General features: G+C 44.3%; 1 protein-coding gene across 1 annotated transcript in view; it reads right to left on the bottom strand.

The window, feature by feature from the left end:
- Nucleotides 1-23,274, bottom strand: part of tacc1 (transforming, acidic coiled-coil containing protein 1) — a 28,598-nt gene extending 5,324 nt beyond the window's left edge. The window contains exons 1-11 of the mRNA XM_039015386.1: nt 23,120-23,274; nt 22,163-22,266; nt 16,083-17,520; nt 11,060-11,120; nt 10,060-10,336; nt 8,657-8,709; nt 8,405-8,545; nt 7,286-7,362; nt 7,109-7,152; nt 6,481-6,647; nt 5,904-6,010 (exon numbers count right to left, since the gene is read on the bottom strand). Of these exons, the coding sequence (XP_038871314.1) occupies nt 5,904-6,010; nt 6,481-6,647; nt 7,109-7,152; nt 7,286-7,362; nt 8,405-8,545; nt 8,657-8,709; nt 10,060-10,336; nt 11,060-11,120; nt 16,083-17,520; nt 22,163-22,266; nt 23,120-23,274 (2,624 nt within the window). The remainder of the gene's footprint in view (nt 1-5,903; nt 6,011-6,480; nt 6,648-7,108; nt 7,153-7,285; nt 7,363-8,404; nt 8,546-8,656; nt 8,710-10,059; nt 10,337-11,059; nt 11,121-16,082; nt 17,521-22,162; nt 22,267-23,119) is intronic.
- Between the last annotated feature and the right edge of the window lie 4,071 nt (nt 23,275-27,345).

Below are 27,345 nucleotides of genomic sequence, written 5' to 3'. Positions count from 1 at the left end.
TTCAGGGAAGGCTTTCCACTAGATGTTGGAACATTGATGAAGGGACTTGCTTCCATTCAGCCACAAGAGCATTAGTGAGGCCTGGCTCGCAGTTGGCGTACAAATTCATCCCAGAGGTGTTTGATGGTGTTGAGGTCAGGGCTCTGTGCAGGCCCGTCAAGTTCTTCCACACCGAGCTCGACAAACCATTTGTGCACGGGGGCATTGTCATACTGAAACAGGAACGGGCCTTCCCCAAACTGTTGCCACAAAGTTGGAAGCACAGAATCGTCTAGAATGTCATTGTATGCTGTAGCGTTAAGATTTCCCTTCACTGGAACTAAGGAGCCTAGCACGAAACATGAAAAACAGCCACATACCATTATTTCTCCTCCACCAAACTTTACAGTTGGCACTATGCATTGGGGCAGGTAGGGTTCTCCTGGCATCCGCCAAACCACAATTCGTCCGTCCGACTGCCAGATGGTGAAGCATGATTCATCACTCCAGAGAACACGTTTCCACTGCGCCAGAGTCCAATGGCGGTGAGCTTTACACCACTCCAGCCGATGCTTGGCATTGCACATGGTGATCTTAGGCTTATGTGTGGCGGTTCGGCCATGGAAACCCATTTCATGAAGCTCCCAACAAACAGTTATTGTGCTGACATTGCTTCCAGAGGCAGTTTGGAACTCTAATGAGTGTTGTAATAGGGGACATACAATGTTTACGTGCTTCAGCACTCAGCGGTCCCATTCTGCGAGCTTGTGTGGCTACCACTTCGCGGCTGAGTCGTTGTTGCTCCTAGATGTTTCCACTTCACAATAACAGCACTTACAGTTGACCGGGGCAGCTCTAGCAGGGCAGACATTTGACGAACTGACTTGTTGACGGTGCCAAGTTGAAAGTCACTGAACTCTTCAGTTTTTTATTTTTTTATTTCACCTTTATTTAACCAGGTAGGCAAGTTGAGAACAAGTTCTCATTTACAATTGCGACCTGGCCAAGATAAAGCAAAGCAGTTCGACACATACAACAACACAGAGTTACATATGGAGTAAAACAAACATACAGTCAATAATACAGTAGAAAAATAAGTCTATATACAATGTGAGCAAATGAGGTGAGATAAGGGAGGTAAAGGCAAAAAAAGGCCATGGTGGCGAAGTAAATACAATATAGCAAGTAAAACACTGGAATGGTAGATTTGCAGTGGAAGAATGTGCAAAGTAGAGATAGAAATAATGGGGTGCAAAGGAGCAAAATAAATAAATAAATACAGTAGGGGGAGAGGTAGTTGTTTGGGATAAATTATAGATGGGCTATGTACAGGTGCAGTAATCAGTGAGCTGCTCTGACAGCTGGTGCTTAAAGGGAGGGAGATAAGTGTTTCCAGTTTCAGAGATTTTTGTAGTTCATTCCAGTCATTGGCAGCAGAGAACTGGAAGGAGAGGCGGCCAAAGGAAGAATTGGTTTTGGGGGTGACCAAAGAGATATAACTGCTGGAGCGTGTGCTACAGGTGGGTGCTGCTATGGTGACCAGCGAGCTGAGATAAGGGGGAACTTTACCTAGCAGGGTCTTGTAGATGACCTGGAGCCAGTGGGTTAGTGCCATCCAAAACGGATGGCACTATGATAGACTGCATCCAATTTATTGAGTAGGGTATTGGAGGCTATTTTGTAAATGACATTGCCGAAGTCAAGGATCAGTAGGATTATCAGTTTTACAAGGGTATGTTTGGCAGCATGAGTGAAGGATGCTTTGTCGCGAAATAGGAAGCCAATTCTAGATTTAACTTTGGATTGGAGATGTTTGATGTGAGTCTGGAAGGAGAGTTCAGTCTAACCAGACACCTAGGTATTTGTAGTTGTCCACATGTTCTAAGTCAGAACCGTCCAGAGTAGTCATGTTGGACGGGCGAGCAGGTAGCGATCGGTTGAAGAGCATGCATTTAGTTTTACTTGTATTTAAGAGCAATTGGAGGCCACGGAAGGAGAGTTGTATGGCATTGAAGCTCGTTTGGAGGGTTGTTAACACAGTGTCCAAAGAAGGGCCAGAAGTATACAGAATGGTGTCGTCTGCGTAGAGGTGGATCAGAGACTCACCAGCAGCAAGAGCGACATCATTGATGTATACAGAGAAGAGAGTCGGTCCAAGAATTGAACCCTGTGGCACCCCCATAGAGACTGCCAGCGGCCCGGACAACAGGCCCTCCGATTTGACACACTGAACTCTATCAGAGAAGAAACTAAGGCTATCGAGTCTGACGATAAGGATGTGGTGATTGACAGAGTCGAATGCCTTGGCCAGGTCAATGAATACGGCTGCACAGTATTGTTTCTTATCGATGGCGGTTAGGATATCGTTTAGGACCTTGAGCGTGGCTGAGGTGCACCCGTGACCAGCTCTGAAACCAGATTGCATAGCGGAGAAGGTATGGTGGGATTCGAAATGGTCGGTGATCTGTTTGTTGACTTGGCTTTCGAAGACCTTAGAAAGCCAGGGTAGGATAGATATAGGCCTGTAGCAGTTTGGGTCAAGAGTGTCCCCCCCCTTTGAAGAGGGGGATGACCGCAGCTGCTATCCAATCTTTGGGAATCTCAGACGACACGAAAGAGAGGTTGAACAGGCTAGTAATAGGGGTTCCAACAATTTCGGCAGATAATTTTAGAAAGAACCGGTCCAGAATGTCTAGCCCGGCTGATTTGTAGGGGTCCAGATTTTGCAGCTCTTTCAGAACATCAGCTGACTGGATTTGGGAGAAGGAGAAATGGGGAAGGCTTGGGCGAGTTGCTGTGGGGGGTGCAGTGCTGTTGACCGGGGTAGGGGTTAGAGGTCGACCGATTATGATTTTTCAATGCGGATACCGATACCGATTATTGGTGGACAAAAAAGCTGATACCGATACCGATTATTGGTGGACAAAAAAAGCCGATACCGATTAATCGGCCGATTTATAAAAATATATATTTTTTATATATATATCATACACACACACATTTTTGTAATAATGACAATTGCAACAATACTGAATGAACAATGAACACTTTCATTTTAACTTAATATAATACATAAATACACACACACGCACACAGCTCTGAAGTGACAATGATACTGAAGAGTCTGCTTAGGAGACAAATACTCTCAACTGTTTGAATAAAAATAGAGTTTAAGTTACCTGTGATGAATGTTGAAAACAAAAACCTTAATTTCTATATGCAGGAAATCCTATTTTAATAATGGGCATGGTAAGAATTGACAACCAAAGTGCGAGTCATAATTCCCATGACACCTAGCAAAATCTGAAAAGCGGTTCCTTCATTATTGCATAGGATATTTTTAGATTCACTTAAAATAAGGTCTGTGTTTCGTGTAGGCTTACAATTTTATAACTGTGTAGATATCCATAGGACAAGGTAACTCTGATCAATATTGGCTAAATATAAGCGAAGATAAAAAAAAATTGTAGAGTGGATTTATGAAAATATGTTGACAAACGTTACCTTATCCTAGTGAGATTTACACAGGTATCAAAACGTCGAGGCGGTTTAAGCCTGCACGAAACACAGACCTTATTTGAAGTAGATCAAGACATTCTCTATGGAAGACATGAACGGTAAAATAACGAAGAAACCCCTTTCAAGTTCCGCCGCAAGTTATTACAGGAATTATAACGCGTCGACTATTTCTCTCTAAACCATATACCTTTGACTAATCCGGAAACTATCACCTCGAAAACAAAACGTTTATTCCGTTCCGTATTTTATCTAACGGGTGGCATCCATGAGTCTAAATATTCCTGTTGCATTGCACAACCTTCAATGTTGTCATAATTATGTAATATTCTGGCAAATTAGTTCGCAAAGAGCCAGGCGGCCCAAACTGTTGCATATACCCTGACTCTGCATGCAATGAACGCAAGAGAAATGACACAATTTCACCTGGTTAATATTGCCTGCTAACCTGGATTTCTATTAGCTAAATATGCAGGTTTAAAAATATATACTTGTGTATTGATTTTAAGAAAGGCATTGATGTTTATGGTTAAGTACACATTGGCGCAATGACAGTCATTGATTGATTGTTTTTTATAAGATAAGTTTAATGCTAGCTAGCAACTTACCTTAGCTTACTGCATTCGCCAACAGGCAGGCTCCTCGTGGAGTGCAATGTAATCAGGTGTTAGAGCATTGGACTAATTAACTCTAAGGTTGCAAGATTGGATCCCCCGAGCTGACAAGGTTAAAAATCTGTCGTTCTGCCCCTGAACGAGGCAGAACGTTCCTAGGCCATCATTGAAAATAAGAATGTGTTCTTAACTGACTTGCCTAGTTAAATAAAGATTAAATAAAGGTGTAAAAAAAAAAAAAAAAAAAAGCCAAACCGGAGCCCCAAAATACCGATTTCCGAGTGTTATGAAAACTTGAAATTGGCCCCGATTAATCGGTCGACCTCTAGTAGGGGTAGCCAGGTGGAAAGCATGGCCAGCCATAGAAAAATGCTTATTGAAATTCTCAATTCTATAGTGGATTTATCGGTGGTGACAGTGTTTCCTGTCCTCAGCGCAGTGGGCAGCTGGGAGGAGGTGTTCTTATTCTCCATGGACTTTACAGTGTCCCAGAACTTTTTTGAGTTTGTATTGCAGGAAGCAAATTTCTGCTTGAAAAAGCTAGCCTTGGCTTTTCTAACTGCCTGTGTATATTGGTTTCCAGCTTCCCTGAAAAGTTGCATATCACGGGGGCTGTTCGATGCTAATGCAGAACGCGATAGGATGTTTTTGTGTTGGTTAAGGGCAGTCAGGTCTGGAGAGAACCAAGGGCTATATCTGTTCCTGGTTCTAAATTTCTTGAATGGGGCATGCTTATTTAAGATGGTGAGGAAGGCATTTTAAAAAAAATAACCAGGCATCCTCTACTGACGGGATGAGATCAATATCCTTCCAGGATACCCCGGCCAGGTTGATTAGAAAGGCCTGCTCGCTGAAGTGTTTCAGGGAGCGTTTGACAGTGATGAGTGGAGGTCGTTTGACCGCTGACCCATTACGGATGCAGGCAATGAGGCAGTGATCGCTGAGATCTTGGTTGAAAACAGCAGAGGTGTATTTGGAGGGCAAGTTGGTTAGGATGATATCTATGAGGTTGCCCATGTTTACGGCTTTGGGGTGGTACCTGGTAGGTTCATTGATCATTTGTGTGAGATTGAGGGCATCAAGCTTAGATTGTAGGATGGCTGGGGTGTTAAGCATGTCCCAGTTTAGGTCACCTAGCAGCACAAGCTCTGAAAATAGATGGGGGGCAATCAGTTCACATATGGTGTCCAGAGCACAGCTGGGGGCAGAGGGTGGTATATAGCAGGCGGCAACGGTGAGAGACTTGTTTTTAGAGAGGTGGATTTTTAAAAGTAGAAGTTCAAATTGCTTGGGTACAGACCTGGATAGTAGGACAGAACTCTGCAGGCTATCTTTGCAGTAGATTGCAACACCGCCCCCTTTGGCCGTTCTATCTTGTCTGAAGATGTTGTAGTTAGGAATGGAGATTTCAGAATTTTTGGTGGTCTTCCTAAGCCAGGATTCAGACACGGCTAGAACATCCGGGTTGGCAGAGTGTGCTCAGGCAGTGAATAAAACAAACTTAGGGAGGAGGCTTCTAATGTTAACATGCATGGAACCAAGGCTATTACGGTTACAGAAGTCATCAAAAGTAAGGCCATTCTACTGCCAATGTTTGTCCATGGAGATTGCATGGCTGTGCTCGATTTTATACACCTGTCAGCAACGGGTGTGGCTGAAATAGCCGAATCCACTAATTTGAAGGGGTGTCCACATACTTTTGTATTTATAATCTTAAATACATTATAAATAATCTCTTTGGGTAAAATAAATCAAAATTATATTAAACTAAAAAGTGTATGTGTCTGTCTTTACTTGTCTAGTTTTTCCTCAGCGTGGATCTTGAGTGTGTGGTATCTCTGCTCCTCCTGTCTGACGCGGACCAGATACTCTTGGGCACACTTCTTCAGCACCTCTTCATTCTAGATACACACACACACACACACACAGACAGATCTGAAATTTAATTCAACCGAATGTATTGTTTTGGTGGGTTGGTATTTCTCCATTACAAGTAGTGATAATGAAAGGTCAGGTAAAGAACAATCAAAACATGAAGTAAAACACAGAATACAACATGGACAGACAGAAAGGTTTACTTCAACTCAACAGTCTTTCAAGTACAGTGAGTGAACCTTGGTAGTGTAACGTTAACACAAGTCACGCATAAGCGGCTGGTAGGAGGAGCTATAGCAGGATGGGCTCATTGTAATGGCTGGAATGGTATACATGAAACGGTATCAAACATATGGAAATGATGTTTGACTCCGTCTCATTTACTCCATTCCAGCCATTACAATGAGCCTGTCTGCCTATAGCTCCTCCCACCAGCCTCCACTGGTATCACGCACACCTTCTTAAACCTTCTCTCTAGTCTCACGTTAACACATACCTTCTTAAATCCTTCCAGGATGGTCTTCATGTTCTCGTAACGTCTAAAGAGGTCCGAGAGTGAGCGCTCCACAGAGTTGAGGTCGGCCAGGGCCTGGTCCCGCTCCAGAGTCACCTGCCGGACACTCTTCTGGGAGCCCAGGACACTCCTCTTGTGCTGCTCATCCTCTGCAAAGTTTACAGGTCTAAGGTCACTAAGTTGAGATACGTCCAAACAAGGAGTAAGGGTACAAGGGTGTTTCAATAGCCTAATAGGCTTGCTATCAACGTCTAGTTCCATGAATTTGCTCTGATGTTTAAAAAAACAAGAGAATTCAATCAAATTATAACAAAAAGAGAATACAAAGATAATTGTTCATTTGTCAACACATTAATTTCCATTTGCTGATGAATAAATTTGCAACATTTTCTAAAAACATGTTTTCACTTTGTTATGAGGTATTGTGTGTAGCAGGGGAGGAAAGAAATATTTTGATCCATTTTGAAATCAGGCTGGAACAACAAAATGTGGAATAAGTCTAGGGGTATGAATAAGCTGAGAGTCATAAGCTGGTAGGTATCAACTATATTGCTTTCACCAATCCTGTGATTTCATATCAGTGCAGATAATTAACTCTTCAAGAACTTACCAATCATCTGTGCAACTGTTTTCTCGTACTCCACCACTATTTTCCTACAAGAGATGAATAAACACAAATCTAAATAAAAAGGTTTATTTTCAGTCTAAAAGCTTTCTTGTGAGTTTTCCTGTTATATATGATTAACTTTGAATTATGTCAAACTTAAACAACAGTGCCATATAATACCTCATCTCTAACACCTCCATATGACTGTCTTCATACTTTCTCTTCCACTCGTTGGCCTCTATCTCTTTAGTGATTATCTGTTGGGGAGAAAACACTATACTTAATATAGGCTTGGCAGGCATCCAGTTGCTTGCTACAGATGTAGGATCTTAATTTGAGCCAGTTTCTACAGCTGGAAAATAATCCTGCAGAAACAGGAAATGTCAATTATTAAATGGATCATAATAATGGACATGTAGGTGTCACGATCGTCTTTAGGTGAAAGAGAGGACCAAGGCGCAGCGTGATATAGATACATCTTCTTTTATTTGAGAAGATGAAACGAACACGAAACTAATACAAACTAAACAAAAGTGAAGCTAACAAACGAAAGTGCAGTCACACGCTACTAACGTCAAACATAGACAATTACCCACAACCTACCTAATGCCTATGGCTGCCTTAAATATGGCTCCCAATCAGAGACAACGATAGACAGCTGTCTCTGATTGAGAACCAATCCAGGCAACCATAGACTTACATAAACACCTACACTGAACACAACCCCATGAACTCTACAAAACCCCCTATACAATACAAACACCCTAGACTAGACAAAAAACACACAAACATCCCCCATGTCACACCCTGACCTAACTAAAATAATAAAGAAAACAAAGATAACTAAGGCCAGGGCGTGACAGTAGGGGTAGTTTTTTCTTAAAGGGAAAATCAAGTCTGAAATTTCAAAGTGAAAACTACAAACTTCAGAAACCTTTTTAAACCTAAAATACAGTTTTCCTTTAACAGGTTGATAAAATGAAGATCTTACATCAGTACTTGTTGAGAGTTTAAGTATGTTTACTATGGTATAATAGAAGTACTGCAGTGAGTGTGCAGTACTACAGTGACAGTCAGCAATCAGGGAACTGGGCCTTTAGCTCAGAGGGCTAGCTCTTAGTGCAACCTAGGTTGTGTTCTTTAGGGCAGGCAATGGGAAACGAAAATGAGCATTTCTAATTAGATATCTCCAGATAGTCCCTCCCTATTTCAGTCCGTTTTCTTCAATTTGGTGCCTAATGAACATGACCCAGATCTTTTCAGTTTGGTATAATAACCACTATTGGTCAGTTACTATACCTCCTCTCTGATCAAGGTGAGCACCGCTGCTTTGTCCATCTCATTTAGCGATATGGTATCCATGGAGGAGGGACTACCTTTGTCATCCTGTCCCTTGCAGCCAATCAACTTTGGCCTTGGGGTGATTGACAGCTCTTCACTCTATAGACACCAAGGAAAAAACATGTCAATCTGTGCTCTAATGCAAACTGGCTTCTATTGAAAAAGCATAACAAATCTTAGAGACAAATCAAAAGATCTAAGCCTACTTACTGAAATGAAAATCTCATTTTCCTTCATATAGTGTGTTATCTTCGCCTGTGGCCCTGAGAGAAAGACAATAATACATAATAAGTATTATGGGGATCAGAGTATGTGAGCAGAGCGGAGCTGGAGCTAAATATTTTCAGAAAGAAAGTTATAAAACACTCAGGTCCTAAATCAAGGTGACTTACAAAGATGAGGACCAAGAGCAAGAGAGGGAACGCGGTGATGTAGTGTCACCAACTAAAGAATCATTGTGGAATCTGAAAAGACACTTATCCCAACAGCATGATGGTGTACATACCACGTGCACATGCTAACAGAAAGGAACTAGGTGGGTAGATAACTAAGTGTGTCATTGTAGCAAAATATTTACAGTGCCTTCGGAAAGACCCCTTGATTCTTTCCACATTTTGTTATGTTACAGCCTTGTTCTAAAATTGATTAAATAAAAGAATATCCTCAGCAATCTACACACAATACCCCATAATGACAAAGCGAAAACAGGTTTTAGAAATGTTTGCAAATGGATTAAAAATAAAAAACAGAAATACCTTATTTACCTAAGTATTCAGACCCTGATTTTTTTTTAACTCTGCGTCTGCCCAGCCTGGCAAGAGTGGCCAAAAAGGTGTTTCGCATGACCAGTGGCTGCAAGTTTGGAGAGGATATTATCAGCTGCTGGCCGGCTGATAATATAAGCAATTAATCTAAAAATTAATTCAAGGCACTAATAAGTATTTTTCTGTCTGTCTGCTGACCAATTTAGTGTTTATATGCTGTTTAATATGACATGTAGCCTATTTAAAATTATGTTCGCTTCTTACATTCACCTTTTTGTGTTTATTAAAATATTTTCATTCAAATCCATATGGTTTGGTTTCAATACTTCAAAACCAATTGGTAGGTCCAGGCAGTCACAATAATAGATGGGTGTTGATTCAATTGTGATTTTAATGAATGGAGCGAATTTGGAGCAGGAGTTTTTTTCCCCTGTGAGCACTGAGCGGTTTTTAGCAGTGCCGTATGAAACGACATGGAGCGCCTGAGCGGTGATTCCATGAGCAATGAGCGGGATTTCCAACCGCTCAACTCCGTTAACATGCTCTGATGGGGATGGAGATGGAAAAGTCATTTACTCAACTTTTGATTTTCAATGGCCAATAGATGGCAGTAAAAACTATTATGGGACTACAATCCCAGAGGCTCTCCAGAAACTGCTTTTCTGCTTTGTCTGTAGTCAAGTGTAATCTAATGGAGCTAATCTAATGGATTATCTAAAACTGCTGGCATTGTTTTGTTTTTTGTTTTGCAGCCACTGGCCCCTTTAGACTTTTAAACAGAGTCCCTTTGACTACGTCTTGGTCATTGAATAAATCTAAAGAACGCCCTGAGAGCCAAACCAAACTTACCATCCAGCATTGCCTGGCTTTTGACATTGTCTGTGATGGCCAGGCCTTTGGTTGGGCCTTTAGCTGGGCCTTTGGTTGGGCCTTTAGCTGGGCCTTTGGTTGGGCCTTTAGCTGGGCCTTTGGCACACACTGAGTCTTCTTCCTCCTCCACCTCCATCCCGGCCTCCTCATTGGCTTTCTGGTCCATGATTTCACTGCAAGCCAGCTTTTCCTCATCGGTGGCATGGCGAATGCGGCGGGGCATTTCTTGGACCTGTGACACCACCACATCCTCTTCCTGTAAACAAGAGAATGGAGTGTCAGCATACCGTCAGCCTACAGTCAGATAGAACACCTGTGGTGTCATTACTATATTGAATTGAATGTATTCCATCTGGTAAACTGGGATGGGAACCACGGGCTGGGAACTACTGAGCCACACTGTAAAATCTGCATAGAGAGTCCACCAACAAAAAAAGCAAACAATGCCGTAATATTGCACGGTGCATTCCATATGCATTTTAACATGCAAATAGCACTTGATTTCTACAATATTTTTGTTTTGTTTCTCAAAGTAGTAGATTAGGTGGTTCACTTGAGGTAGTTTAAAAGTCAATTGGAGTGTAATGGGATGCGATAAAACTTGATGGCACATGGCATCTACAGACTGATAAACACGTGCTGAGTGATGATTCATGCATCTGTCAACACGACAGGGCTGTACCGCAGTGCTATGGACACAATGATGAGAGTGTGAGAAAGGGATGCACTTGTCAGCATGAGAGAAAGAAGCTGTGTGTGTGTGTGTGTGTGTGTGTGTGTGTGTGTGTGTGTGTGTGTGTGTGTGTGTGTGTGTGTGTGTGTGTGTGTGTGTGTGTGTGTGTGTGTGTGTGTGTGTGTGTGTGTGTGTGTGTTAACCTACTGAGTAATAGACATTGCAGTGCCACTGTAGCAAGGTTATATTCAACTGATATTGCACAAGCACTTATGCACACACACACACACGCACACACACACACACCTGATTGCAGACATTCAGGACCAGGGACTGGTTTTCATACTTCTTCACCTTACACGAATTCCTAGAGGAACACCGGAAGAGGATTTGTAAATACAGAATATACAGTAGCATTGGTTATTAGGACACTGAACATGTAATTGTTTGGGACATGTATCTAATAAACTGTACTTTTTTAAATTTATTTTAAATTTCACTTTTATTTAACCAGGTAGGCTAGTTGAGAACAAGTTCTCATTTACAACTGCGACCTGGCCAAGATAAAGCAAAGCAGTGCGACACAAACAACAACACAGAGTTATACATGGAATAAACAAACATACAGTCAAAAAAAAAAAAAATCTATATACAATGTGTGCAAATGAGGTAGGATTAGGAAGGTAAGGCAAAAAATAGGCCATAGTGGCAAAAATAATTACAATTTTGCAAATAAACACTGGAGTGATAGATGTGCAGAAGATGAGTGTGCACATAGAGATACTGGGGTGCAAAGGAACAAAATAAATAACAGTATGGGGATGAGGTAGTTGGATGGGCTATTTACAGATGAGCTATGTACAGGTGCAGTGATCTGTGACCCGCTCTGACAGCTGGTGCTTAAAGCTAGTGAGGGAGATATGAGTCTCCAGCTTCAGTGATTTTTGCAGTTCATTCCAGTCATTGGCAGCAGAGAACTGTAAGGAAAGGCGGCCGAAGGAGGAATTGGCTTTGGGGGTGCCCAGTGAAATATACCTGCTGGAGCGCGTGCTACGGGTGGGTGCTGCTATGGTGACCAGTGAGCTGAGATAAGGCGGGGCTTTTCCCTGCAAAGACTTACAGACCTGGCGCCAGTGGGTTTGGCGACGAATATGAAGCGAGGGCCAGCCAACGAGAGCATACAGGTCGCAGTGGTGGGTAGTATATGGGCCTTTGGTGACAAAACGGATGGCACTGTGATAGACTGCATCCAATTTGCTGAGTAGAGTGCTGGAGGCTATTTTGTAAATTACATCGCCGAAGTCAAAGATCGGTAGGATAGGCAGTTTTATGAGGGTATGTTGGCAGCATGAGTGAAGGATGCTTTGTTGCGAAATAGGAAGCTGATTCTAGATTTAATTTTGGATTGGAGATGCTTAATGTGAGGCTGGAAGGAGAGTTTAGAGTCTAACCAGACACCTAGGTATTTGTAGTTGTCCACATATTCTAAGTCAGAAACGTCCAGAGTAGTGATGCTGGACGGGCAGGCAGGTGTGGGCAGCGATCGGTTGAAGAGCATGCATTTAGTTTTACTTTCATTTAAGAGCAGTTGGAGGCCACGGAAGGAGAGTTGTATGGCATTGAAGCTTGTCTGGAGGTTAGTGAGCACAGTGTCCAAAGATGGGCCAGAAGTATACAGAATGGTGTTGTCTGCGTAGAGGTGGATCAGAGAATCACCAGCAGCAAGAGCGACATCATTGATGTATACAGAGAAAAGAGTTGGCCCGAGGGTTGTACCCTGTGGCATCCCCATAGAGACTGCCAGAGGTCCGGACAACAGGCCCTCCGATTTGACACATTGAACTCTGTCTGAGAAGTAGTTGGTGAACCAGGCGAGGCAGTCATTTGAGAAACCAAGGCTGTTGAGTCTGCCGATAAGAATGCTGTGATTGACAGAGTCGAAAGCCTTGGCGAGGTCGATGAATGCACAGTATTGTCTCTTATCGATGGCGGTTATGATATCGTTTAGGACCTTGAGCATGGCTGTGGTGCACCCATGACCAGCTCTGAAACCAGATTGCATAGAGGAGAAGGTACGGTGGGATTCGGAATGGTCGGTGATCTGTTTGTTGACTTGGCTTCCGAAGACCTGAGAAAGGCAGGGTAGGATAGATATAGGTCTGTAGCAGTTTGGGTCTAGAGTGTCTCCCCCTTTGAAGAGGGGGATGACCGCGGCAGCTTTCCAATCTTTGGGGATCTCAGACGATACAAAAGAGAGATTGAACAGGCTAGTAATAGGGGTTGCAACAATTTCGGCAGATAATTTTAGAAAGAGAGGGTCCAGATTGTCTAGCCTGTCTGATTTGTAAGGGTCCAGATTTTGCAGTTCTTTCAGAACATCAGCTATCTGTATTTGGGTGAAGGAGAAATGGGGGGACGCTTGGGCAAGCTGCTGTGGGGGGCACAGGGCTGTTGACCGGGGTAGGGGTAGCCAGGTGGAAAGCATGGCCAGCCGTAGAAAAATGCTTATTGAAATTCTCAATTATAGTGGATTTATCGGTGGTGACAGTGTTTCCTAGCCTCAGTGTAGTGGGCAGCTGGGAGGAGGTGCTCTTATTCTCCATGGACTTTACAGTGTCCCAGAACATTTTGGAGTTTGTGCTATACAGGATGCAAATTTCTGTTTGAAAAAGCTAGCCTTTGCTTTCCCAGCTGCCTGTGTATATTGGTTCGTAACTTCCCTGAAAAGTTGCATATCGCAGGGGCTTTTCGATGCTAATGCAGTACGCCACAGGATGTTTTTGTGCTGGTCAAGTGCACTCAAGTCTGGAGTGAACCAAGAGCTATATCTGTTCCTGGTTCTACATTTTTTGAATGGGGCGTGCTTATTTAAGATGGTGAGGAAAGCACTTTTATAGAATAACCAGGCATTCTTTACTGACGGAATGAGGTCAATATCCTTCCAGGATACCCGGGCCAGGTCGATTAGAAAGGCCTGCTCGCTGAAGTGTTTTAGGAAGCGTTTTCACAGTGATGAGGGGTGGTCATTTGACCACAGACCCATTACGGACGCAGGCAATGAAGCAGTGATCGCTGAGATCCTGGTTGAAGACAGCAGAGGTGTATTTGGAGGTCAGGTTGGTTAGTATGATATCTATGAGGGTGCCCGTGTTTACGGATTTGGGGTTGTACCTGGTAGGTTCATTAATAATTTGTGTGAGATTGAGGGCATCAAGCTTAGATTGTAGGATGGCCGGGTTGTTAAGCATATCTCAGTTTAGGTCACCTAACAGCACGAGCTCTGAAGATAGATGGGGGGCAATCAATTCACATATGGTGTCCAGGGCACAGCTGGGGCAGAGGGTGGTCTATAGCAAGCGGCAACGGTGAGAGACTTGTTTCTGGAAAGGTGGATTTTTAAAAGTAGAATCTCAAATTGTTTGGGCACAGACCTGGATAGTAAGACAGAACTCTGCAGGCTATCTCTGCAATAGATTGCAACTCCGCCCCCTTTGGCAGTTCTATCTTGTTGGAAAATGTTATAATTAGGGATGGAAATTTCAGGGTTTTTGATGGTCTTCCTAAGCCAGGATTCAAACACGGCTAGGACATCCGGGTTGGCAGAGTGTGCTCAGGCAGTGAATAAAACAAATTTAGGGAGGAGGCTTCTAATGTTAACATACATGAAACCAAGGCTTTTACGGTTACAGAAGTCAACAAATGAGAGCGCCTGGGGAGTGGGAGTGGAGCCAGGCACTGCAGGGCCTGGATTAACCTCTACATCACCAGACGAACAGAGGAGGAGTAGGATAAGGGTACGGCTAAAGGCTATAAGAACTGGTCGTCTAGTACGTTCGGAACAGAGAGTAAAAGGATCAGGTTTCTGGGCATGGTAGAATATACTCAAGGCATAATGTACAGACAAAGGTATGGTAGGATGTGAATACAGTTGAGGTATACCTATGCATTGAGTGACGATGAGAGAGATATTGTCTCTAGAAACATCATTTAAACCAGGTGAGGTCACCGCATGTGTGGGAGGTGGAACTAAAGGGTTATCTAAGGCGTATTGAGCAGGGCTAGAGGCTCTACAGTGAAATAAGGCAATAATTACTAACCAAAACAGCAATGGACAAGGCATATTGACATTAGGGAGAGGCATACGTAGCCGAGTGATCATAGGGGTCCAGTGAGTTGCTCAGGCGGGCCGGAGACACGCCGATTCAGGCAGCTAGCGGGCCGGGGCTAGCAAGCTAGCAGAAGGGCCTGAGAGGGACGTCGTGACGGAAGAAGTCAGTAGTAGCCCCCTCGTACTGTAACGTCGGCAGACCAGTCGTCGTGGATCAGCAGGGCTCCGTGTGGTGAAAGAGTCCAGGCCAATTGGCAAAATAGGTATAGTGGCCAAAGAATTTGTCTGATGGGCCTCTTAAGCTAACAGTCCGATATGCTCTAGACAGCGGATAGCAGGCTAGCAGATGGTTGATACACACTATTCTCCCATTGGTCTAATCAGTATTGCACAGCACTATGCAAAATCGTATGCAGATAGAAATCTGTTATTTAACTCTCCAAAGACTCTATTTTAAGGAAATAGCCTACTAGCTGATGAAGGCATGTTTTTTAAGGGGGAAGGTTCACGTGCCAACATGCAGGAGTGCAGGACACTAAAAGCTCCTTCACTGAGCTCTCATCATAACAACACATGCAATAGGACTGAAAGCAAAGATGGCAGACCAACCCAGAGAGCGAGAGAGAGAGAATGAGTGAGGAAAGAGGGAGTACTACTTACAACTGAAAACAGAGAAACTTCACTTGTTCAGTGGTCCTGAGGCGAATGAACACAAGGTGGGAGGAGAAGCAGAGAAAAGGTGCATGATAGACAGACAGTGGAGGTTGGTTGGTAGGGTTGGTGGGAGAAGGTCAATAGGGAATACAGCAGGAAAATGAAAGATGAGGGAGAGAGCGAAGGAGGAATGAGTAGAGATGTACTGCTCAGCATTATGAGATAGGTTTCTAGGAGTTGACTGGGGAGGTGAAGATTTGGCAGCAGGCTTCTGACAAACATTATGATGCCAGTGGCCTTGCAAATGGCAAAAATATATTTCCCAGCCTAATGTGAGAACCATGAAGCCAAGTTTGGTATCACATAGGCCATTGAGCAATATCTAACATGTTTACTCGCTTTCTGACAGTATTGTTTTATAAAATACACATTGCCAAGTGTTTTTAAAAGACACGGGAAGAAAATGGAATGCTTTCTTCTTGTTAAGACAATCCACATTCTGAAAACAGAACTAACATGAAGAAGGCTATACTAGTGTTGGAACACTAGTGAGTGTAGAGGACTTACGTGATGATCCTGTCCTTGCTTTTCTTTGGAGTCTGACACATTCTCTTCCCCTCATCCAGGGGCTGCTCCAGCTTTGGTTTCACTGCTTCCTCTGCTGGCGGAGGAAGTGGGGTATCCTGGGAGGTTGAGTTCTCGCTGCCCAGGGCTGTAGATGGCTTAAAAGGGTCCACATAGTTGTCAAAGTTGTGAGGATCAAAGCTGTAGGATCCTTTGGGCAAAACCGGGGAACTACTTATTTTGACACCACCACCCCCAAACGGGTTCAAATTAGGGTCATCCCACTGGTTGGGGTCAAAGTTATAAGTGGACTTGGGAATAGGAACGTCGTCCAAACTTAAGGAGGCACCTGGCATGGAAAGCGGTTCGGAAGTCGTTTCTGAAACCGTCTCTACTACCGGTTCAGCTATTACTGGTTCGGGTGCCGGCGTTAGGGCAGGTACTGTTGTCGTTGCTTTTGCCCTTGGTTTCTTGACGGCGAGCTTGCTGCTGGGCTTTTTACCCATCCTCCTGGGCGGTGTTTTTTTTACCTCGACTGCCTCGTCTAACCCAAACTCCATCTTCACAGGCTTGGGCTCCTCTGATGCCTCCGATGCTGAATCTTTGACCTCCTCAACGTCCATTTTAGGTGAGGAACTAGTCCCACAAAGCGGTGGAGAAGAGCTGCATACAGGTAACGACCCCAGTGTGGGCAGGGAGCTAGGTACAGGTAGCGACTCCATTGTGGGCAGGGCATCGGCTGCAAAAGCTGCCGGGGAGTTCTGAATTTTGTAGCCGCCGCTGGCCAACGGATTGAAGCTGTTGTCGAATTGGTCCAGGTTGAAGTTGTAGCTAGCCTTAGGGACTAGGGTGATATCACTGTCCCCGTCCCTCTGTGCACTAGCCCTGGAAAAGGCTCCCTTTATCTTCAGGGAAGGGGGTATGGTTTTAGTGTGTTTGGCCTGAGGTTCAGGGATGGTCTCTATGGGGTGTCCATTACAAAGCGTCTCTGTACTGCTAGCCTCCTTAGTTAGGCCTAAGTCTAGAGAGGTAGCAAGTGGCCTCTCCTCTTCAGGTAGGCCTAAGTCTAGAGAAGTAGCCAGTGGTCTATCCTCCTCAGTTAGGCCTAAGTCTACAGAAGTAGCCAGTGGTCTATCCTCCTCAGTTAGGCCTAAGTCTAGAGAAGTAGCCAGTGGTCTATCCTCCTCAGGTAGACCTAAGTCTAGAGAAGCAGTGGCCTTTGCTGCTCCATTGGTCTGGGCTGATGGGCCTGCTATTGGGGGTTGAACCTCTGCAGTGTCTGTGGTGTTGGGCAGTGTTTGTGGCCCCTCCTTAGGGGCCTCCTCCTCAGGGGCCAAGGGGGGCTTGGCCTGACCCATGTTCTGGTTAAAGAGGAGGCTAGGAGCTGGATCCCTGGCTGGGCCAGACACTATCAGCTGTTCATCTTCCTCCCCCAGAGCATCTGGTAAAAGCAGGAGAGGGGATTTGACAAGTCGACTCAAAAACAAGTAAAAAACATAGCCACAAATGCAAAATTTGATCAAATATATTATTTGGAGTGTGCTGTAATTTCAACAAAATAGCCTTCTCAAGGCAGGTTGCTAGCTACAGTATGAATATTACGAAAGGTTAAGAGAAAGGCTACCAATCCCACAGTAATATACAGTTGTATGCATATATTTCCATGGTTACGCTATTCTTTAAATACCTAATAACATAACAATGCATTCATGTGACTGGAAACTGTGATAAGGAAATATAAAAACTATAATGGCAGGTAGCCTAGTGGTTAGAGCGTTGGGCCAGTAACCGAAAGGTTGCTAGATTGAATCCCCGAGCTGACAAGGTAAAAATTTGTCGTTCTGCCCCTGAACAAGGAAGTTAACCCACTGTTCCTAGGCCGTCATTGTAAATAAGAATTTGTTCTTAACTGACTTGCCTAATAAATGAATAACAGGTTAGACTGAGAGAGCTGTTGATTTTGCAACACTCCCTTTAGAATGTACAACTGTTTCATGATGGCTGTCATCTTCAAAGTAGTTTTCATGCAAAAGTCTGTTGCTAGGAGACAGGGGTCAGCCTCTGACCTAGATTATTTATATACAGTGGAGTGGAGGAATTCATTTGCTACAGCGTTTAATGCAGCATTGATCCCCATATTCCAAATATTTAGAGCTACTGTAATCATTACTAAGCAAAGTCAAATCTGCCATTAGTATGTTTACATATATGTGAATGTGCTTCAGTGTGTGTGTGCATGTGTGTGCATGCATGTGTGTGTGTGTGTGTGTATGTGCGCATGTGTGTGTGTGTGTGTGTATGTGCGCATGTGTGTGTGTGGAGAGAAGCAAAGAGAGAGGCTGATGAAGAGAGTTATAACAACACTGGTGAATAGTCCATTGCAGTCTTACTTACAAAGATACCCTAGTACCCAGATCTATATTAATTCTGTTTAACTGTTCTAGAATCAGTTAATCAGAGTTCAGATCACTGTACCCAGGGCTTCAAGGTTATATGTTTTATGTTTTTATTGAGATTACCAGTACAAACAATAAAAATCATAATACAAAAGGTTAGGCTATGTTTTACAGTGCATTTGGAAAGTATTCAGACCCCTTTACTTTTTCCACATTTTGTTACGTTACTGCCTTATTCTAAAAATAGATTACATAGTTTTTTTCCCTCATCAATCCATCCACAATACCCCATAATGACAAAGCAAAAACTGAACTATCACATATCACCAATATCACCATATCACAGCAGGTAAAAATGGTCTGTCCTCGGTTGCAACACTCACTACCGAGTTCCAGACTGGCTCTGAAAGCAACGTCAGTACAAGAACGGTTCGTCGGGAGCTTCATGAAATGTGTTTCCATGGACGAATGCTACATGCCCAAATGCATAGTGCCAACCAATGTTCCCTCCCCCGGGACTGCCACTCAGAAGAAATATCAGCCTGCACAGAGAAGCACGAGATTGAACTTCACTCAACTTTCTAGTTTCCCCCTTCACTTAAAACTATCAAAGTTTCCCGCTACTGTGGGAATTTCCAATATTAGCCACTTTCACTGCAACATACCGAAACAAAACAACCTATGCAAGACTTAGTATGCAAAACTAACTATGCAAGAGATTTTCTTGTAGGCAGAATGCACTGGAGTAGGATTCTATTGCATTAAAAAGCACGACTCAGCCCGTACTCTACAGACCAGAGGGACAAAACCAATCAGAGCTGCAGTATCCCTATATACAAATAGACCATTGTCATATATGGATCTGTGTCATTCACTTTGAACTGGACTGTGCTTACCGCATGAGTGGTCTCGAGTAGATGCACTTGTTCTGAGATCAAAGCAAAAGCTGCATGTAGCCACTTGTGCACATTTGTTCACATTCTTTGCTAGTAAGTGAGTTATTAGCCCAGTTATAGCGAATTTCTAGTCAGCAATGGGGGAGTGGTTGCTTCCTACAGGAGCACAAAATGGCATTTCTAGCCATCTTTGAAAAGTGAGTCAGGGTAAAGAGCTTTTTTTCTGTCTTAAATGGGCAGTGTTGTATTTTGAGACAGGCTTGAAATAAGCTAAGTAGCTTTAACCGCAAAAACATTTTTTTAAATGTTTTTGCAAATGTATTCAGTATTCAGACCCTTTACACAGTACTTTGTTGAAGCACCTTTGGCAGAGATTACAGCATCACTGCACAGCTATTTTTAGGTCTTTCCAGAGATGTTTGATCGGGTTGAAGTCCGAGCTCTGGCTGGGGCACTCAAGGACATTCAGAGACTTGTCCCGAAGCCACTCCTGTGTTGTCTTGGCTGTGTGCTTAGGGTTGTTGTCCTGTTGGAAGGTGAACCTTCGCCCCAGTCTGAGGTCCTGAGCGCTCTGGAGCAGGTTTTCATCAAGGATCTCTCTGTACTTTGCGCCGTTCATCTTTCCCTCAATCCTGACTAGTCTCCCAGTCCCTGCCGCTGAAAAACATCCCCACAGCATGATGCTGCCACCACCATGCTTCACCGTAGGGATGGTGCCAGGTTTCCTCCAGATGGGAAGCTTGCCATTCAGGCCAAAGAGTTCAATCTTGGTTTCATCAGATCCGAGAATCTTGTTTCTCATGGTCTGAGAGTCTTTAGGTGATTTTGTGCAAACTCCAAGCGGGCTGTCATGTGCCTTTTACTGAGGAGTGGCTTCTGTCTGGCCACTCTACCATAATGCCTGATTGGTGGAGTGCTGCAGAGATGGTTGTCCTTCTGGAAGGTTTTTCCATCTCCACAGAGGAACTCTGGAGCTCTGTCAGAGTCACCATCGGCCCTTCTCCCCCGATTGCTCAGTTTTGCCGGGTGGCCAGCTCTAGGAGGAGTCTTGGTGGTTCTAAACTTCTTCCATTTAAGAATGATGGAGGCCACTGTGTTTTTGGGGACCTTCAATGCGGCAAACATTTTTTGGTACCCTTCCCCAAATCTGTGCCTCGACACAATACTGTACCCTGAAGAGTGGAGGCTGTTATAGCAGCAAAGGGGGGACCAACTCCATGTTAATGCGCATGATTTTGAAATGAGATGTTAGGCGAGCAGGTGTCCACATACTTTTGGTCATGTAGTGTAGTTGAGTACTCAGAGAGTAGGAGGACAGACAACAAAGTTGGTTATTTTTGTGTACACTACTAAAGGTTTTTTAAAGTACCGCAGCTTCATGCTAGCCGGGTTCCAGATCTGTTTGTGCTTAATTGGCAGCACAAACAGATCTGGAACCATTAGCAAGACAGCACAAACAGATCTGGAACCATTAGCAAGACAGCACAAACAGATCTGGAACCATTAGCAAGACAACACAAACAGATCTGGAACCATTAGCAAGACAACACAATGGGGCCCATTGATCCAAATCTATCTGATGGGGCCCATCAATATAATGGAGATATTTTTAGTTCCATCACATGGGATGTCACTCTCCTGACCTTTGACCCCTCCCACTGACAATTAAAAACAAGGAGGAGCAACTGCTTTTGTTCCTGGGTGACCTCCTGAGTTCCATAGTCAAAAGCCAATTCCCATGCAGGCCGTGGTCCCATTCTCTACCTTTTACTTATCCAATGTTACAATAATAATATTTTATTTGGGCCACATATGCTATTGTTGTGGAGTAACCTCCCTCAGTTTGACCTGAATGGATAAGATACGTTCTTTATTCAGCCCATGACTACTCCCTCACCACATACGTAATTGTTGGTGTGAATAAGGTACTTTAATACCAACCTTTAAGTGCTATGTAACTTTAATGGCCTTCATGAATGTCTAACAGTCAGATACATACCTAGAAAAGTACGGTAGGCAGACAAAGCACATGTCTTCAATTACAGTGGCATGGTACACCTCCCTCCGTTTGGCCACATGTCAGATGGAACAGAGTTAAAATAGCTCAACAGTAGGTGCAGTTTAATCTAATGCAGTAGCAGTCCTTTGAGAGCAAACGCAATCTGCAGTTTCAGTTAAGAAAACATTATTAATGGACAGTCATCAAATGGTCTGAAGCACTAAATCTACTTGATTCTACCAAACACTATCTTTTTTTAATGAAAACAGCCTATTGAAAACCATGTCTGAGGGAATGTTAAAAGTTGAAGCACCATGCGCATGTGCGCACACACACACAAACAAACAGTTCCCTGCAGGAAATGCACAGACAGAATGACAAAGCTCTATTGTTGCCATGGAAACTCCAAAAGAAGCCAGCCAGCTAATGCATTCTCTCCAGGTGATGGTCAGTCAATGGTGCGTGGTTGTGGGAGTGAAATGAAAAGGATGTTGGGGTATCATGGTAGGCCATACCATGTACTGTAGATGTTGTGAGGGACTATTTTGTGGCATAATATCCCTACAACATCCCTTCCTGTGAAGTTGCTATGTGTGGTATGTCATTATGGTGTGGTTGTGGTATGCTGTCATGCTCTTGTTGTCGTGGTTGCTGACTCATGTGCCCAAAAATAATTGCCCCTTCAGGGTTAGACAACTTTTTAAAATTTAATTGAATACAGGCATGTACATTTTTTTGGCGTGTTTTGTGCCTACTTCTATCTGTGTTGAAGGCAAGCAGCAATGATCTCACCTGCTCTGTCAGTGGTGAAGGTCTCGAGCTCTTCTGGGAATTGGAGTGGAGCGTGGACAGGGCTCTGAGCCTCTGGGGTTTCAAAGTGGCCCTCTGAGTCTGAACTGGAACAGAGAGAGAGAGAACGAGCAAAAGAGAGAGAGAGAGAGAGAGAGAGAGAGAGAGAGAGCAAGAGAGAGAGAGAGAGAGAGAGAGAGAGAGAGAGAGAGAGAGAGAGAGATGAGTATGGTCATATCACTAGAATATCTGGAAATACAAACCTATTGTGTACATAATATACTATGTGTCCTCTACATGTTGTAGTATGTGTACTTATTTAAATGTAATGCGTTTGCATAGCTGTCATGTGCAAGACAAGTTGACTACATCTGATAAACAACTAATAGTAGCTGTGATTGGAAATAAGACTCACCACCACTCAATGCTGTGCTATAGGTATAGCAATTAAACACGGCTATAAAAATATATATTTGTATGCTGATCTCTCTCCATCTCTATCACACATCCTTGCGTGATAACACTATAAGCAGGGGAATGTCTTGCCCCCCCCACAAGGAACAGGGACACACAGTGTGTGCTTTATTAAGATGACATCACTCGTTTGTATCTATCTGTGGTGTGGGACAATAATAAAATACATGAGGTGTGTTAAAATTCTCACACACACACACACACCTCACACACACACTCGTGAATTAACTAGTAACCCTATAACACAACATTGTTTGGGAGAACCTTACAGTAGGAAAAAACTGTTTAACAGTCAAATGCATTTTTCTTTCTTTCTTTTTTCTCACTTTCTCTGTCTCTCTGCTCATCCCCCCTTTAGAACAACACCAAGTCACAAACCCCACAGGTGGAAAAGCAAAGCAGGTGCCCCTCTCCCTCTAGCTGCCTTGCGGGGCTCTCACTGTTAAAAGGCTTCAAGGCTCCAATGTAGCCAACAAACACACTCGCCTGCAGCCTTGAAATCTCTCTTCCTCCTCCTCTCGCTGCCCTCCGCAGGGCAGCAGTCCATTCTCCTCCTTCACCTCCTGGCCCTCCACCTCCTCTGCTCCCCGGACTGCTGTCCACGTCCACTTGGCCCATGACATGGGCGACAGCCAAGACATCCTCGACAACAAAGTTTTTGGCTTTCTCCTTTAGTCTGAGTAGAGTCAATAGACACTATCGGTTTGAATTGTGTCTGAAAATACACTATTGGTCTTCTTCTCCCCCTCTTAAAGATCTTCCACTAGTAGTAGCTCCTCTGGACTATTTTCTTCTTCATGTTAGTGAGCAGCTCCCCCTGAAGAGACGAGACACTCCCTCCACTCCGCACTTTGCTGTTGATGCTCTATTTGGGAACTTGTTTTTCATAGAAAGGAAAGAGGCTTCTAGTCTTCTATCCTTCTCTCTCTCTCTCTCTCTCTCTCTCTCTCTCTCTCTCTCTCTCTCTCTCTCTCTCTCTCTCTCTCTCTCTCTTTCTTTCTCTCTCTCTCTCTCTCTCTCTCTCTCTTTCTTTCTGTCACGCACCCTCTCTCTCAGCTGCTGGGGCAGTCAGAATATCACAGCAATGATCAGCTAGGCTTCCAGAGCGCTGCCTAGCTCTCACTTTCTGTCTGTCTCTGTCTCTCTCTCTCTCCCTCTCTCTCTCCCTCTTTACTTCAGGGACAGCCCATTGTGAAAGAACATAGGGGGAGAAAGGAAGCTTGCGGCTTCCGAAGAATGCTGTGTTCTCAGGACCAGTGAGTCTGGCGGCCCCTGTGGTGATAGAGTGGTAGCTCCCAGTCAAGCAGCCATTCCACACTCATGCAAAAAGCAGAGGCAAAACAAACTAGGGCTTATGAGAGGAGGAGTGAGTCTGGTGTAGCAGAGTGGTGGAGTCAGTGGAGCTCCATGTTTTACAGCACAGAGGGGTTTGGAATGTAGTCTCCCTAGCACCCCAGTCCTCAGTCTGTTTAACCGTTAACCGTTTCCCACCTCCGACGACCCAGCCAGGCGACGACAGATAGCCAAGCATGGCCCTTGTCACTCTCTGGCTCCCTGTTCCAATAGTCATCAATTCCCTTCCTTTCCTCGTTTCCTTAGGATGTTATTTTCCTTTCCTAATTTCCTTTAAAATGTTCTTGTCCTTCATGAACGCTGACATGACAAGGTCTTTATTGGCTAAAGTAGAAACCTGACCGTATCTTTTCCCTCATGCCTATCAGTTGTCACCAAGGAAAGGAGATACGGTGAGGAAGCCATTCTAGATGACTGAAACACGACCTAGCTCTCACTGATAACACTGCTGTCTGCTTGAAATACCTGAAGAGCCTGGGGGAGTTTGTTTGTTCACCTTCAATTATACATTACATGACCAAAAGTATGTGGACACCTGCTCGTCAAACATCTCATTCCAAAATGGGCATTAATATGGAGTTGGCTCCCCCTTTGCTATAACAGCCTCCACTCTTCTGGGAAGGTTTTCCACTAGATGTTGTAACGTTGCTGGGGGGACTTGCTTCCATTCAGCCACAAGAGCATTAGTGAGGTCGGGCACTGATGTTGGGCGATTAGGTCTGGTTCGCAGTCGGCATTCCAATTCATCCCAAAGGTGTTTGATGGGTTTGAGATCAGGGCTCTATGCAGGCCAGTCAAGTTCTTCAACGCTGAGCTCGACAAACCATTTGTGCACGGGGGCATTGTCATACTGAAACAGGAACGGGCCTTCCCCAAACTGTTGCCACAAAGTTGGAAGCACAGAATCGTCTAGAATGTCATTGTATGCTGTAGCGTTAAGATTTCCCTTCACTGGAACTAAGGAGCCTAGCCCGAAACATGAAAAACAGCCACATACCATTATTCCTCCTTCACCAATCTTCACAGTTGGCACTATGCATTGTGGCAGGTAGCGTTCTCCTGGCATCCGCCAAACCCATATTTGTTCGTCGGACTGCCAGATGGTGAAGCGGGATTCATCACTCCAGAGAAGGCGTTTCCACTGCTCCAGAGTCTAATGGTGGAAAGCTTTACACCACTCCAGCCGTTGCTTGGCATTGCGCATGGTGAACTTAGGCTTGTGTGCGGCTGCTCGGTCATGGAAACCCATTTCATAAAGCTCCCGATGAACAGTTATTGTGCAGACGTTGCTTCCAGAGGCAGTTTAGAACCAGGTAGTGAGTATTGCAACCGAGGACAGACAATTTTTACGAGCTACGTGCTTTAGCACTCGGTGTTTCCGCTCTGTGAGCTTGTGTGGCCTACCACGTCGTGGCTGAGCCGTTGCTGCTCCTAGACCTTTCCACTTCACAATAACAGCACTTACAGTTGACCGGGGCAGCTCTAGCAGGGCATTCATTTGATGACTTGTTGGAAAGGTGGCATCTTATGACGGTGCCACATTGAAAGTCACAGAGCCCTTCAGTAAGGCCATTCTACTGCCAATGTTTGTCTGTGGAGATTGCATGGCTGTGTGCTCGATATTATACACCTGTCAGCAACGGGTGTGGCTGAAATAGCAGAATCCACTAATTTGAAGGGGTGTCCACATACTTTTGTAGTGTATATGCTCAAGCCGACATTACCTAATCTTCGTGCTCCCTTATACACATCCGGAACGGCAGGTAAATAACCATGAGAGCAACAAGCCTTTCCATTGTGGAAGAGAGGGCTCTCTCTAGTTGAGGTTTCTGCCGTCTGGCTCCAATGAGGCTTGAAGATAGGGTTTGGGATAGAGGTCGACCGATTGGCATGGCCGATTAATTAGAGACGATTTCAAGTTTTCATAACAATCGGTAATCGGCCCTTTTGGACGCTGATTATGGCCGATTACATTGCAATCCATGAGGAAACTGCGTGGCAGGCTGACCACCTGTTACGCGAGTGCAGCGTCAAAAGGACCCTGTGGCCGCAATGAGCCAAGGTAAGTTGCTAGCTAGCATTAAACTTATCTTATCTTATCTTATGTTGAATCTGACAATTAATCTTGATGGTTGTACAGTCGTCTCAAATAAAACTGTGAAGGACCTCGGCGTTACTCTGGACCCTGATCTCTCTTTTGACGAACATATCAAGACTGTTTCAAGGACAGATTTTTTCCATCTACATAACATTGCAAAAATCAGAAACTTTCTGTCCAAAAATTATGCAGAAAAATGAATCCATGCTTTTGTCACTTCTAGGTTAGCCTACTGCAATGCTCTACTTTATTTAGTGCTAAAGCACTAAATAAACTTCAGTTAGTGCTAAACACAGCTGCTAGAATCTTGACTAGAACCAAAATATTTGATCATATTACTCCAGTGCTAGCCTCTCTACACTGGCTTCCTGTTAAGGCAAGGTTTGATTTCAAGGTTTTACTGCTAACCTACAAAGCATTACATTGGCTTGCTCCTACCTATCTTTCCGATTTGGTCCTGCCATACATACCTACACATACGCTACGGTCACAAGACGCAGGCCTCCTAACTGTCCCTAGAATTTCTAAGCAAACAGCTGGAGGCAGGGCTTTCTCCTATAGAGCTCAATTTTTATGGAATGGTCTGCCTACCCATGTGAGAGACGCAGACTCGGTCTCAACCTTTAAGTCTTTACTGAAGACTCATCACTTCAGTAGGTCCTATGATTGAGTGTAGTCTGGCCCAGGAGTGTGAAGGTGAACGGAAAGGCACTGGAGCAACGAACCACCTTTGCTATCTCTGCCTGGCTGGTTCCCCTCTCTCCACTGGGATTCTCTGCCTCTAACCCTGTTACAGAGGCTGAGTCACTGACTTACTGGTGCTCTTCCATGCCGTCCCTAGGAGGGGTGCGTCACTTGAGTGGGTTGAGTCACTGACGTGATCTTCCTGTCTGGGTTGGCACCCCCCCTTGGGTTGTGCCGTGGCGGAGATCTTTGTGGGCTATACTCGGCCTTGTCTCAGGATGGTAAGTTGGTGGTTGAAGATATCCCTCTAGTGGTGTGGGGGCTGTGCTTTGACAAAGTGGGTGGGGTTATATCCTGCCTGTTTGGCCCTGTCCGGGGGTATCGTCGGATGGGGCCACAGTGTCTCCCGACCCCTCCTGTCTCAGCCTCCAGTATTTATGCTGTAGTAGTTTATGTGTCGTGGGGCTAGGGTCAGTCTGTTATATCTGGAGTATTTTTCCTGTCTTATCCGGTGTCCAGTGTGAATTTAAGTATGCTTTCTCTAATTCTCTCTTTCTTTCTTTCTCTCTCTCTCTCT

Source organism: Salvelinus namaycush, chromosome 20, assembly GCF_016432855.1.
Source record: "Salvelinus namaycush isolate Seneca chromosome 20, SaNama_1.0, whole genome shotgun sequence".
NCBI lineage: Eukaryota > Metazoa > Chordata > Actinopteri > Salmoniformes > Salmonidae > Salvelinus > Salvelinus namaycush.
This window is presented reverse-complemented; position numbering and strand designations above follow the sequence as displayed.